General features: G+C 45.2%; 1 protein-coding gene across 7 annotated transcripts in view; it reads left to right on the forward strand.

The window, feature by feature from the left end:
- The first annotated feature begins 822 nt into the window (after window positions 1-822).
- CUX2 (cut like homeobox 2) overlaps window positions 823-15140 on the forward strand; it is a 552659-nt gene continuing 538341 nt past the window's right edge. For 2 of the 7 annotated variants that reach the window (XM_033955398.1, XM_033955397.1), the window contains exon 1: window positions 823-1219. In XM_033955398.1, coding sequence (XP_033811289.1) covers window positions 1157-1219 — 63 coding nt within the window. In that variant the 5' untranslated portion in view covers window positions 823-1156. Of the gene's footprint in view, window positions 1220-1600; window positions 2133-15140 lie in introns of those variants that run through there. The other 5 variants (XM_033955392.1, XM_033955400.1, XM_033955396.1 and 2 more) reach the window with 3 other exon arrangements.

Raw genomic sequence — 15140 nt, forward strand, 5'->3', positions numbered from 1 at the left:
GGCGGGAGGGAGGCGGGGGTAGGTCAGAGCCGGATATTCACAGTTTTTCGCCATTCGCGGTCCGGCTCTGCCCCTATCCCCCCCGCAAATCTGGAGGGAAAAGTGTATACCACTTATAGCCTAAGGGCTCCTTTTACAATGGCGCATTAGGGCCTCAATGCGCGGAATAGTGCGCGCTAAAATGCCGCGTGCGCTAGCCGCTACCGCCTCCTCTTGAGCAGGCGGCAGTTTTTCAGCTAGCGCGCACTAACCCGGTGCGTGCGCTAAAAACGCTGGCATACCTTCGTAAAAGGAGCCCTAAGCGGTTTACATTCAGGTAACTCAAGTATTTTTCCCTATCTGTCCTGGTGGGCTCACACTCTTTTTAATGTACCCTGGGGCAATAAGTGACTTGGCCAGGGATTTGAACCAGCAACCTCAGGGTGCTGAGGCTGTAGCTCTAACTCCTGTGCCACACACCGCCACAGACTAATGGAAATAGAAATTATTTGAAAAGTAAAGTGCTCAGACCCTTAACCAAACTATGGTACACTGAACAGCTTGGTTAAGGGTCTGAGCACTTTACTTTTCAAATAATTTCTATTTTTGATTAGCCTGTGATTATTTGGGGTCAAAGCAGGCAACCTGCAGACAGTTTTACATTCTCAGAAGAAAAAAAAAAAAAAAAGCTCCGGATATCCAGCCTGTGCGTTTATTTATGCCCTCTCTAATTTGTTTTAAAGTTTCAGGGAAAAAAGAGGATCCTCAGCCTCCGAGGCTGACTTTGAAGTGCACAGCGCCCCCTCCCGCCCCACCTCCACCCCCCGCGGTGCTCGCCGCCTCCATCGATCAGCGCGTTACGTCCGTATCGATAAGTTGGCAAAGTCAAGTGCAATCCGATCGCTCGGTCGCCCATCGACCCGCTGCCGCACTTGAGAAATGCAGCACTACTTTTGCTGCACTTTGGCTCCGGCTGCTCTCCGGAGCCTTCGCATCCTTCCTCCTTTTCGCATACATTTCTGGTTATTAGTCCTTTGCCGCTTTCATCGATTACACATATAACGGAGGGAGGAGGAAGAAGCAGCTGGCACGGGGAGTCCAGCCCAGATATTTAGTCCAGCCAGCGAGCCAAAAAAAAAAAAAAAAAGAAAGAAATCTCTCTTTAATATCCCCCAAGATGGCCGCCAATGTGGGATCGATGTTTCAATATTGGAAGAAATTTGATCTACGGCGGCTTCAGGTGAGTGGTCAGCGGGCACCTTTTGGGGCCGGGGGGCCGGGCAGAGGCGGGCACGGTGGGGGCAAAGTGGCGGAAAATGGCTCGGGGGGTGGGGGGGTGGAGGGAAAGCGTACGGGCTGGCTGCGGATTGATAGCTATTAGAAATTGATCGCGTTCTGCCTTTGTTCGGATCGATCGGCGGCGGAGGCGGCCGGGGAGAAGCGCTAGAGCTGCGGCCCGGCCGGGCCCGCGGCGCCCCCTGTGCCCGGCTCGCCACTTTGCCGCTTGCTTTTTTTTTTTTTTTTTTTTTTTTTTAAACTTGGATCTCGCCGGAGGTGCCGAGGACTTTCTGCCCGTCTGCAGTTTGGCTGCCGATCTGCTCTGCCTCCTGCCGTCTTGTGCTTTCGGGACTTTCTCTGGAGTCGTCGTAGTCTTCTGCTTTGCCGAAAACTAGTGCTACTGTGACTAAAATCACGCACGAGCTCGGAAGTTTGAAATCCCCCCCCCCTCCTCGTGGACTTTTTTTTAAATAAGAGGCTCCGAGCGGAAATAATTATGACTTTGGTGCTACGCGCGTAACTTGAACGGGTTGCATTTGGTGGGGGGGGAACGGATCTTTTTGTATCAAACGGTGCCTGTACGTTTGGGCAGGAGTCACCGTTTCCCTATTAGTCTTACTGCAGTGAACACCCTTTTTTAAAAGGTTTAAAATCTTTCTTGTGCAGTAGCTTAACTGATGCAGACAACAGACCTAGTGCAGATTCTTGGCTCGGGGTCTAGGGATCATTAGCTTACAACTGGAGCCAAGGCTGAAGAAGCCCTTTTTTATGCTCGGGACTACCAAAGTTTCTTGAAACCTGTTTCAAGTGCCCAAACCATCATCAGACCTAATGGATTTGTTTATTGGTAACCACCAAGAGAAAATAGTTTTATGGTTGGTTGGTTGTTTTTTTTTTTTTATTTCCTGGCATTGAATTTGTGACACTGGAATGAAAAGGCAGCTGCTTTCTTTTCCCTTGCATTTTAATGGAATAATAATGTGTATTTAATGGGGGGGGGGGAAGGGGGCAGACATTTTTAGTGAGTGTGTGTGTGGGGGGGGGGGGATGCTATTATGTTTATCAGTTGGTTGCGTTCTATTTGGTATTAAGGGCATTGGTAATTGTATTCCCTGCTAATGTTTATAAATCAGACCTGGGCACTCTGAGGGCACAGGCTCTTTATTTATGATTGATGTTCTGTAACAGAAGGGATGACGAGAGCATGGCAAGCAGATATGGGAGAAAGCTGTTGGAGAATCCAATCTGCTTAGGGCGGGCTAAAGCTCTGTTTTGCTCTATTGTTATGGTCTGGAGAATTTAGTGTGGAGACTTGCACCAGTGGTATTTGGGTTCATTCATCCTTGAATGTCAGTTAACCAAATCTTTTTTTTTTTTTTTTTTCATATTCAGTCTGATAACCTGACTTAAGCTGCTTCTAGTTCACTGTTTGCTCATGTTTGAGACTTGTGCTGGCTACTTCCTCATATATTAGGTTAAAGAGACCCTCTTATGAGTCTCTTTAGGTTAACTAATATTGAAGGCACTGGGCTGTGAAATTACCAATAAGCTCTTTGTTAAATTTGTTAGAGAGCTGATCCAGGGGGGAGGGGGGAACGCACTGTTTACATATGTATCGGGAATACAGTGTACAGTTATGACTGTTAAAATAATAAGCTACGTGTACATGGCAAAGCAATGATTTGAAATCGTCTGACCTGAAACCAGTGCAAATGGACAGCTTCTCATTTACATGGATATTAAATGGGCTTATCCCTTTGGGTATTACACAGTTTGAAATGGTGCATGCTTCATGTTGGCGTAAACACATTTAAATACTGTTTATAGTTCAGTAATATAATATACCAGCAATTTTCAGCATAATAGAGGTTTCTTTTTTTCCCAGGCAGATTGCGTAATAACTCGTACATTTGTGATAGCAGCCTTCTTTGTATGCAAGTACTCCAGATATGTAGCTTTCATATGAATTTTTATGTACAGTATTTTTTTTTTTTTTAACATTGATTTCTGGAAATGGATTACCATGCTAAGCACTTCTGATACAGGGCACCCTTTAATCTTATACTAAGCACCCTTGCACAGCAGTGCCTCGATAAACTTGTTTGCCTTGCTTAAAAAGAGGCTTTGAGCCGCCGAAGAAATCTGGGTTTTTGGGGGGGGGGGGTTTGAGATCCAAGCAGATTTTCAGCTCGGTGCTGGTCCCTGGAAAGGCGAGGCATGGCTTGGCTTTCATTCTCGCAGCTGTTCCGGCTGGGTGGGCAGCCGTGTCTGGGCGTCGAGCTGTAAAGTGAGCAGTGGCTGAACTGCTGTCATCTGGCCAGGGAACACCGCTGGCGCCTTCCCCGGCTCATGGTGAGAGAGGTGACCTTGTGCCAGTTCATTCTCATGCCCTGTTTGAAAGAAGGAAAAAAATAAAAAAAGTGGGAAACAATCCATTTATTATTCCTTCAATGCTGTACTTGGACACACAAGAACATTTGTTTGAGGCGCGTGGGGCTGATAGAGTTTGGACAACCTTGGTGAATTGTGGGTATATGCCTCAGCTGTAGATAGTGATACCCTCTAGAACAGGGGTGTCCAACCTGCGGCCCAAGGGCCGCATGTGGCCCCGTGAAGTATTTTGTACAGCCCCGGTCAAGGGCGATGCAGTATTTTCCTATACTGCCCCCCGGGTGTTTACCGTCTTGCTGTCTCCCTCCTCTGTCTTGCTGCAGCATTTGCACATTTTTGTGGCCCCAGAAACATTATTTTCGGCCAGTGCGGCCCAGGGAAGCCAAAAGATTGGACACCACTGCTCTAGAAGTTTGATCAAAATGGCACAAAACCATTTTTATTGCAAGGAAACTAGGAAACATGAACAAATAAATTCCTTTCTCAGATAATGTTGAAGCATGTCTCGTACAGTTGACAGATTGATAACACAGATAATGTAGTATTTTTTTCAGCTGTTTTGGCCTGTGAATATGGAAAATTCGCAAATAACTTTTGGGCCGACTGACCCATCCCCGCCTTCCTCCTGCGTCCCAGACCTTACCTGGTGGTCTAGCGGTGACAGGGGGCAGGAGCGATCTTCCTACACTCCTGCCCCCTGCAGAGCCCTCATCAAAAATGGCTGCCGTAAGTTCCCATTGTAGTCTCGTGTAGGAAGATCGCTCCTGCCCCGTGTCACTGTTAGACCACCAGATAAGGTCTGGAGAGGTCGGAGACAGAGCGATTCACTAGGGGGGGATCCCTGGCCCAAAAAACACGAATAACTGAATCCGCAGATACTGAAACCGCAAATAAGGAGGGAGGAGTGTACAGGATTCATTGCATCATGATAATCTCTCTCTGATCTCTTTTTCTCTCTCTACCTCCTTTTTTTTTTCTCTCTCTCTCTCTACTTACCTGTTCATAAACACTGTTATGTATCTGTAATGCTTGGAGAGTGTACTCTCTGGCATTGGAGTTGAGGTTTTTGGAATGTAAATGCCATGGCATCCCTTGATTAAAGATCTGACAGCTGCTTAAAAAGGAAAAAAAAAAAAAAAAGAAGCCTTCCTATCTGAGAAGAGATTGGCATGGCTAGCCTTATTTAATAAAAGAAAATGTTCTTCATTTAGGTTGGCAGTACTTTTGGATATGAATTAACGGAGTATATGAAACTTCAGTGGGGAGATCACGCGTCTGGTCATTATAAACGTGCGTTACTCTGCATTACTGTGGAATCCTGAGGGCTGGGGATTTTAAGACATAGCAAAAAAAAAAAAAAAAAGCCTTGTACGTGATTAAAAGTTATGATAACCTGATGATTTTCTGAAGTGCATAAAATTTACAACCCAGTTACTGAGAGCGTGCTGACATGCAAGAGGGGCTCTGACAGGTTGATTCTGCAAAATGTGCTATGGTGTATCGGCATGTCAATGTACATTTCTGTATGTAAAACACAGCTGTAAATAAGCTATCGGTTCACCCGCTGAAGCTTATTTTCTGAAGTTTGGGGCTACTGAACATTCCACAACCCCTAGTATCAATTGAGGAAGTGTATTTTCTGGGTAGTCTCTGCAGTTGTGGATGAAGGATTTATTTTTTTTAATTTTTTTTTTTTTGGGGGGGTGGTTCCGGTGTATTCTATAAGAGGTCTTAAGCATGGCAAACGCACCAAGGGCTTGTCATTAGAATATGCAAAATCCAAATGCAGAAATATTCATTTATTCTCTTATCCCAGACTCTCTTTTAAGGGAGCCTAAACTGTTAAGTTTGACAATAGCTCCGAGCTTTGGAGCCAGCTCTGTGGGTGCTGGTTACCCTCAATTCTGAGCGAGCACCTTCATTGTGCCCAGGAAGAGGTAATTTTGTACTTGTGTTAAAACGCCCCCATTCATTTAGAAATGTGGGTGCCCATGGCTCTGAGCCAGTGTAAATGTGTTCTTCTGTTTGAGATTCGCAGATAAATGAACTGAAAGCACAAGATAGATTAGCTCTCTATATCTGGATAGGCACTGCATGTTATTAAGCATTGTTTTCTTGTACAACTCAATACCAAAGCTAACCTCTGTTGTCTCTGTAATATATTAAATATACTGGTGCCTCTACATATGAACCTTTCTTTTTTTTTTTTTTTTTGTTATAAAAGCTTTCAGGGCCATCTCAAGTGTATCTAACACCCTAGTCGAGGCCCTCTCCCCGAAAGAGTCCATCTATCTCCTTTCCCTTTTTGTGCTCCCATATCCAACATCCTTCTTCCTCCTGCTGTCATCGCCACACCCTACCTCAGTCATTTGCCACCCGCCTTTGGCTTCTGCACTTCTCCCTCCGTATTCACTGTGATAGGGGATTAACAGAACCGCAAATACAGAAAAACCGCGAATAACACGGTGGGAGACCTGACGAAGGAAGAGGCAAAACAAGGTGAAGAAAGTGCTGGGAATCGGCGATTTTCTCTGTAAACACTTGGAATCGGCCATTTCTCTATGCAAGCTGATGTAATTTGGGGGGAGGAGCCAGCAAGCTAAAAACTGTGAATAATCAAAACCGCGAATACGGAGGGAGAAGTGTACTGTGAAATGAGGATCAGCATGGGGCAGACTCTTGGGCACAGTCTTGCCCTATCACAGGGGTAGGGAACTCCGGTCCTCGAGAACCGTATTCCAGTTGGGTTTTCAGGATTTCCCCAATGAATATGCATTGAAAGTAGTGCATGCACATAGATCTCATGCATGTTCATTGGGGAAATCCTGAAAACCCGACTGGAATACGGCTCTCGAGGACCGGAGTTCCCTACCCCTGCCCTATCGTGTCCCCTCTCTGATGGGAGACTTCTGTCGAAAGAGGCAGGATGTGGTGGGCTTCGAAGAGGAGCTTGGGCTAAAAATTCCATTGCTTTGCTGAAAGCTGTCCTGCTGTGTGAGTGCCACACTGCCACCCTCCAAATTCTATAGCCCTCGTCACCTGAAATAGTCCGTTGCCACTTGTTTTAGGAGCACTGACCATTAAAGCAAGCCCATTTTATGAGAAAATGGTTTCTTTCCTAGCATCACTGTTATTTAGAGGGACTTTTACAACTTTTACTAGAAAGCGGTTTTTCCTGTGGTTTCTAGATTTTTTTTAGGGGTTTTATTTCTTAAACTACATTAGGTGTTTAGCATGGGCTTTAATACATAATAACTGTTGCACTAGTGGGGAGAGGGTGATAACACTGGAATGCTACAGGGGAAGGGGTGATATTGAGGGGATTATGAGATGAGAGAATGGAGGAAAACTGTGGTGGTATGATGGGATGGGAGAAGGGGGGGTGGAACGGTGATTTGAGGATAATATGAAAGGAGGGGATACCAGGGGCGGAGGATGCACTAGTGAGGAAGGGGGAATGATGCTGCACTGGAAGGCTACAGAGGAAGGGGTGATATTAAGGGAATTATGATGGGAGAGATGAGGGTGACTTGAAAAGTTTGGTAAAAAAAAAAAAAGCGCAAATTAAACATATCCCACCTCCTCTTTTACTAAGGTGCACTAGCCAATTTAGCGCACGCTAGATTGGCTAGCATGCCTTGGTAAAAGGACCCCCATAGTTTCCGTCAAGAACTGTACACTTAGTCCAGTGAGTTTCCAGTTTTTTTCATATTGGAGGAAAAATAGTTTGTGAAAAAAAACCTGGAAAACTCGCTGGATTAAGTGTATAGCCCTTGAAGGTGAGTACATTGTTTAACTTGCTTTTATACCAAACTTTTCAAACCACCCTCATAATAAACCTCTGGGATTTGTTGCTGGAGAACGTGGTGAAAGCAATTCGCTTAACGGGGTTTAAAAAAAGGTTTTAGATCATTTCCTAGAATAAACGTCCATAAGCCATTATTAAGATGGCTTGGGGAAATCCACTGCTTAGTCCTAGAATAAGCAGCATAAAATCTGTTTTACTCCTCGGGACCTTGCCAGGTACTTGTGACCTGGGTTAGTCACTGTTGGAAGCAGGATACTGGGCTTGATGGACCTTCGGTCTGTCCCAGTATGGCAACTCTTCATATGTTCTTATGTCAGAATGTAAAGCACCTAACAGGGAATTCATATCAGAGGGTGGGGAAGGTGTGCTATTTAATTCAAAGTGGCTAACTGTACCTCCGGAGGTGTAGTTAAACTGTATTCTATGATAGTGACCATACTGTTAATGCACAAAAGCAACCATTTCTCTAAGTTAGCCGCACAGCTGCCTTCCCCTAGGTCAGGGGTGTCAAACGCAATCAGATAAGGAGCCGAAATCTACAACATAGGCTAAGTCGCGGGCCAAATTTTTAATTAAGATACTAAAGGGTTCTTTTATTAAGGTATGCTAACCGATTTAGCGCGTGCTAAATGCGCACCTTAATAAAAGGACCCCTTAGTCTTAGAAGTATAGGGTTACAACCACTCCAACCCCACACCGACTCTGTGATGTAAACAAAATAAATAAAAAAGACTTTTCCTCTCTCTTTTAGGTCCTAGTTCAGGCCTGCTGTCTAACACCAGCTCTGGCAGGATACACATTTCAAATCTGACATATTGCAATCGCAAAACAGAAAATAAAATGTATTTTTTCTACCTTTTCTTGTCTGGTCATTATTCAAATCATGGTTGTCTTTTGATAACTCGCTTGCCAGGGTCTCCTTCTTTCTTCTTCTCTTCCGTTTCCCTTCCCTCTCCCAGAGGTCTGGCATCTTTCCTTTTGGCCCGAGATTTGGCCCTCTTTTCCTTCCCTCCATCCCGGATTCCTGCTCTTTTCCATTAAAGCAACCTGCAGAGGATCGCTGGTCAACTGTAGCGATCCTAGCAGGGTGCTGTCGGCCTCCACAGCACGTTCCCTCTGCCGCGGTGCCGCCCCTCATAAGAACATAAGAATTGCCGCTGCTGGGCCAGACCACTGGTCCATCGTGCCAAGCAGTCCGCTCCCGCGGCGGCCCCTAGTTCAAAGGCCAGCGCCCTAACCGAGACCAGCCCTACCTGCGTACGTTCCAGTTTTGCAGGAACTTGTCTAACTTTGTCTTGAATCCCTGGAGAGTGTTTTCTCCTATAACAGCCTCCAGAAGAGCGTTCCAGTTTTCCACCACTCTCTGGGTGAAAAAGAACTTCCTTTTGACTTTAGAGAGTGCCCTCTCGTTCTCCCTACCTGACGTACGGGACTGCGGCAGAGGGAACGTGCTGCTGAGGCTACGGCAGCCTGCTAGGATCGCTACAGCCGACCAGCGATCCTCTGCAGGCTGCTTTAATGTGAGATCGGGAAGCCGCTTGTACCGGCAGGCCAGTTTGAAGTGCAAATTTGAAATTGTCAGGCGGGCCAAATTTTATTACACCGCGAGCCAGAGTGTGACGTGTCTGCCCTACGTGCGAAGGACACCCCAAAAGTTACCACAGAGGTTTTGCAGCTTATGCTGCAGGTTAACCCTTGCCGTTCAGAGTGAAATCTCTGCGTGTATTGTGCCTCATCCTTTCCTCTGCTATTCCACTGTTAACCTCCGAGAGGAGGGCCATTTTCAGCCTGGGAAATCTGCCCAGATAACTTAGGGCTCCTTTTATGAAGGTGCGCTCAGGGCAGGATTAATTTGTCGAGGGCCCCTAGGCACACAAGTACACTGGGCCCCACCCCACCATGCGCCCAGGTGGAAACAGGAAGCTGCGTCAGAGGGAAGCTTTGGGCAAGCAGCACCGCTTGCACAATTACAATTCCTGTTGCCTTTCTTACCCACGTTACTTGCTTGTCTTACTTTCCGTCGATGGGGTGGGTCCTGCGTTGCTGATCGAGGGGGGGGGGCCCGCGTTGCCGATCGAGGGGGGGGGCCCGCGTTGCCAATTGATGCTGGAGGGGCCCATCGCCGTTTGGAAAAAACAATGTTGATGCCCTCCTTCATCGGGCCCCCCTGACCATTTCGGGCCCTAGGCACGTGCCTACTTGGCCTATTGGTTAATCCCGCCCTGGGTGCGCTAGTGGTTTTAGTGTGCGCTAGCCGAAAATCTACCTCCTGCCCAAAAAGAGCGGTAGCGGCTAGCACGTAGGGCAATTTAGCGCGTGCTATTCCACGCGTTAAGGCCCTAGTGCGGCTTTGTAAAAGGAGCCCTTACTTTCCTTTGGAGATTGACCTTCCCACGTAGTCCCCAGTTACAAACTAACGACTGCCTGATCTCAAAAAGGATCTCAAAACAGTTTTATCAAGTCCAAGTGAAGACAACAATGATTTCAGCTTTGTTTGGGAACTATCATTTCCTTCGAGAATCAAACCTCGGACGTTTTTGACTAACAAAAGAACAGCATTGACGGTTGAAACCATTTTATTACAAGTCGTACAATGTGTTTTAATTGTATGAAAATACTGGGAAGAGTCTGAAAAGTCTATTGTGATTCTGCTGATTATTAAGTTTTTCCTTCTCTTTTTTTTTGTTCTGTTCTGTTAAGGATTTCTTAAGAACATAAGAACATAAGAGAACATAAGAAGTTGCCTCCACTGGGTCAGACCAGAGGTCCATCCTGCCCAGCGGTCCGCTCCCGCGGCGGCCCATCAGGTCCGCGACCTGTGAAGTGGTTTCTGACCATTTCTTTAACCTACCTCAAGTTCTATCTGTACCCCTCTATCCCTTTTTCCTTCAGGAACCTATCCAAACCCTCCTTGAACCTCTGTACAGATTTCTGGCCTATCACATCCTCCGGAAGCGCGTTCCATGTGTCCACCACCCTCTGGGTAAAAAAGAACTTCCTAGCATTTGTTCTAAACCTATCCCCCTTCAATTTCTCCGAGTGACCCCTAGTGTTTGTGGCTCCCCTCAGTTTGAAGAATCTGTCCCTATTCACTTTCTCTATGCCCTTTAGGATTTTGAAGGTTTCTATCATGTCCCCTCTAAGTCTCCTTTTCTCCAGGGAGAACAGCCCCAGCATTTTTAACCTGTCAGCGTATGAAAAATTTTCCATACCTTTTATCAGTTTAGTCGCTCTCCTCTGCACTCCCTCTAGTACCGCCATGTCCTTCTTTAGGTACGGCGACCAGTATTGAACACAGTACTCCAGGTGCGGGCTCACCATTGCGCGATACAGCGGCATGATGACTTCCTTCGTCCTGGTTGTGATACCTTTTTTGATGATGCACAGCATTCTGTTTGCCTTCTTTGAGGCTGTCGCACACTGCACCGATGGTTTCTTCTGGTTTCTTTTTATGGAACCCCCCCCCCTCTATGGTTGGTAAAGACCTGTAGTCCCAATCTCCTTCATGCTGTGAATAATAAATTGCCCATGTGGTCTGTCCTGTCTGCTCAACAAAGTTGTACCTGCCTCTCCGTGCGGGTTAGACTCCTTCAAGGCCAAATACTGGCATCAAAAATAGGGCAGTTGGGAATTTGCCACAATACCAACCACAAAATAGGCAGCTGTGTTTGATAAATTTTGGAAGAGAGGTTTTATAATTTTGTTTGCAACTTGCAGCATGCTTGCATTCATTGTCATAACCAGCAATCCAAAGGTGTTGCAAGGCTAACAACATTTTGGTCACAGTTGGGTGCTAGTGTTGACCCTTTTTGCTTCCTTGGTGTAATATTTGGGTGCTCTTATACTGTTTTTCCCTGAAAATAAGACCAGGTCTTATATTAATTTTTGCCCCAAAAGACCCATTAGGGCTTATTTTCAGCGGATATCTTATTTTCTTCTGGGATAGGAGGGTTGGAAAGTGCTGCCCAGGGGAGGGAGAGAGGATAGAGGAAGAATTGTTGAACATGGGGTGGAGGAGAGTTTTAAGTTTAATTACATTTTAATATACCGACCATCGACGTGCACCTGGCCGGTTTACAAAGCTAAAAAATGTTAAAATTAAATTTTTAGAAGGGGGGGTGGGAGGAGAATGTGAACATTAAATAGACGGATTACGAATACAAACATGAGTTGGCGGGTAAAGAGGGAGGAAAGTTAATAATTACATTGTTAAAACAAATTAATTAAGGGTAAGAGAGGGGGCGGAATAGAACACCAGGAAAGGGCATCGCTTTTTAAAAGCGGTTCGTTTAATAAACTGCTATGCTGTTGGAAAAGGAAATATTTAGACGCTATGGTATGCGTCTTGGAATAAGAACGTTTTTAGTTTAGTCTTGAATTTGTCGCATGATTTTTCGTGGCGGAGTTGAGGTGGCATGGCGTTCCATAAAGTTGGAGCTACAATGGAAAAATTAGTATTTCTAGTGTAGTAGAATTCCTTGATAGACGGTATGGTCAATAAATTCTGATCAGCTGATCTAAGGGTCCGGTAAGAGCAATAGGGGATGATGAGTATATTAAGAAAGGATGGGAGCGGCAAAATTTTGATTTTAAAGACCAGCAGTAAAGTTTTATAAGTGATACGATGTGTTATGGGTAGCCAATGTGCTTCTCGCAGAAGAGGGGTAACATGATCATATTTTCCTACCTTAAAGATGATTTTAATTGCCGTATTTTGAATGAGCTGTAGACAACGTAATTCTTTTATATAGGGAGTTGCAGTAATCTAAATGAGAAATGACCAGGAAGGGAGAGATACAACAAAGAGGTAGAAAGGGTTGAGGGGGAAAAAAATCATGCATGGTGGCGGGGAGGGAGACATACATGGAGAAGAGAAAGGGAGAAATGTTGGTCATAGGGTGGAGGGCAGGGAGAGATGATGAATGGGGAGAGAGAAAAAAATGTTGCACATGATAATGGAGGGGAGGAAGGGAGAGATCTAATTTAATCTAATCTTCTATTTGTGTGTCGCACTGACCTAAACAAGCTCTAGGCGACTTGAAGAGAAGAAGGGTAGCTCGGGGAAGAAAGGGGCGGAGGGGCTCCTTTTACTAAGCTGCAATAGCGTTTTTAAGCATGCTGAATTTGCTGTGCGCGCTAAACCTGCACTACGTGGCTAGAAGTAACGCCGGCTCAATGCTGGCGTTGGCGTCTAGCGCACGCGGCAATTCAGTGCTCGCTAAGCGTGTTCTAAAACCGCTATCGCAGCTTAGCAAAAGGAGCCCTAAGTAAGAGAACTTGTGCTTTCAGTTTCTTTCAGAAGAGGATGTAGTTGGCTTCTATTCTTATTGTGTGTGTGAGTTCGTTCCAGATCTTGACTCCCAGGAAGGTGAACATGGATTGGAAGATTCTTCTGTACTTTTTTTTTTTTTGTCGAGGGGAGGTTTAGCTATATCCTGTTAAGAATTCTGCGCGAGGTGGACCATTCATTTGAGAAGAGATTGATAAGAGGGGCGGGAGAGTTACCGTAGATTATGTCATGTATGATTCATGTTGTTTTGAATTTTATTCGGGAAACGATGGGGTAGCCAGTGAAGTTGTTTGCGGTATGTCGAGAGAGTCATATTTTTTCAAGCTGAAGATGAGTTTTATTGCAGTGTTTTGAATGAGATGCTGCATGGAGGGGAATAGAGAGGTTTGACTCGGGGCCCAAGGAAGGAGTGAGAGAGATGGTAGACAGTGGGGAACAAACCTAAATGTTGGATATGGTAGTGGAAGGGAAGGTAGAAAGATGGACGGTGAGCATAGAGAAAGAAGAAAACGTCAAATGGGAAGGAGACCCTGGCTAGAGAATGACACGGTGACAAAATTCATCACCGTCCCCGTCCCCGCGGATAACCGCGGGAAATAATCCCATGTCATTTTCTAGTGTCTATTTCAACCTCGGTCCTTCTACACCAGCATTCTTCAAAGCAAAGCTTGCGGGTCAGTGGTTCTGCCCATTCATACTCTGATTCTTCCCTCTCTCCTTAAAGAATGACATGAAGATGGTTTCCCGCGGTTATCCGCGGGGACGGGAACGGTGATGAATTTTGTCACCGTGTCATTCTCTAACCCTGGCGAGCGAGTTAACAGAAGACAAACAGAAACCAGAGCCTGGGACCAACATGATTTGAATAATAGAATGATCAGATGACAAAAGGTAGAAAATAATTTTTTATTTTCTAATTTGCGATTACAACATATCAGATTTGAAATATGTATCCAGCGAGTGTGAGCTAGGACCTAACAGAGAGAGAGAAAAAAAAGTATTTTTGTTTATTTTGTTTAAACCACAGCGCTGGCGTGAGTTTGGAGAGGGCAAAGGGAGGTGGGGTGGGTGAAGAGGCTACAAAATAAACCCGCCAAGGCATTTGAAAAAGACCCACCCCAAAATGATCGATTGGCCGGGAAAAGTGAATCGAATCAAAAAATCGATTTGGTAGGCCAAATTGAATTGAATGGAAAAATTTTTCCCTGAATCGGGCAGCACTAGTGAAAATATGATAGTGAAGCAGCACCTCCCACTGGCAGCATTGTAGGTAGAAGGCTCCTACTCAGAGGGAACAGTGTACAAGACCAGTCAGGACGAATAGCTGATTCAGGACCTTTTCAGGAACTTTGGCACATGTTTTCTGACTCTGAAATTACCCATGCATGTTGTGGTTTTTTTTTAAATGTCTCGTGATACATAATTTAGTAACTTAATGGTTAGAGCAGTGGGCTGGGACCGAGAAATCTCAGTGGCTCCTTGGGCAAGCCACTTAACCCTTCATTCCTGGGGCTGTCGCTGGTAACCTCGCCCCCATTTAGCGCCCAACATTGAAACTGTGACACTTGTGGCAGCTCCATGAGCCATTCACAGCTCACTGTTTGTGAGAAGCAGAGACGAGAGAGACAAGAGACCCAAATACAAATGCATTTGTTTTCATGATCATAGTTCACTGTGCAAATTCAGAGAGCTTATTAAACAGGATGCAGAAACTTCGTATGAAGAGAGGACAGTGGGATATAGTTTGGGAGGATAATCTTATTTAGAATATTAGGCAATGTTCTCATAATGACAGATAAGGGCTAATTTGCCCATTCAGTCTATATTTATGATTTTGTCTGTTCTTTATCTGAGGATATAATTTGTTTATTAACCATGCAAAATTCCCTTTGTTTATTTTGAACGAATGAATGACTGTAAAATATCCTTTATTTAATCTAGTTTTTTAAACAAATATTAAGCCCTTCTCTACCACTGTTTTTCTGTAACCATTCCAGGCTTATGATTGATGAGGACAATTTTTTATAATAGGGAATCATTTTTAAGTATGTGAATAGATTAGCATATTTTATATCTATGTGCTTACATGCTCTGCCCAAACTGGTTCATAGACAACGGCGCGAAAGACAAAAGCGCGCGCCGACAATTGAGCGCAGCGCATGCCGCCGCGCCTCTCTAAATTACAGTTTTTAGGGGCTCCGACGGGGGTTTTTGTTGGGGAACCCCCCCAGTTTACTTAATAGACATCGCATCGGCGTTATGGGGGGGTTTGGGGGGTTGTAACCCTTCACATTTTACTGTAAACTGAACTTTTTCCCTAAAAACAGGGAAAAAGTGAAGTTTTCAGTAAAATGTGGGGGGTTACAACCCCCCACATCCCCCACAACGCAGCGC

This window comes from Geotrypetes seraphini, chromosome 8 (assembly GCF_902459505.1).
Source record: "Geotrypetes seraphini chromosome 8, aGeoSer1.1, whole genome shotgun sequence".
NCBI classification, from domain to species: Eukaryota; Metazoa; Chordata; class Amphibia; order Gymnophiona; family Dermophiidae; genus Geotrypetes; species Geotrypetes seraphini.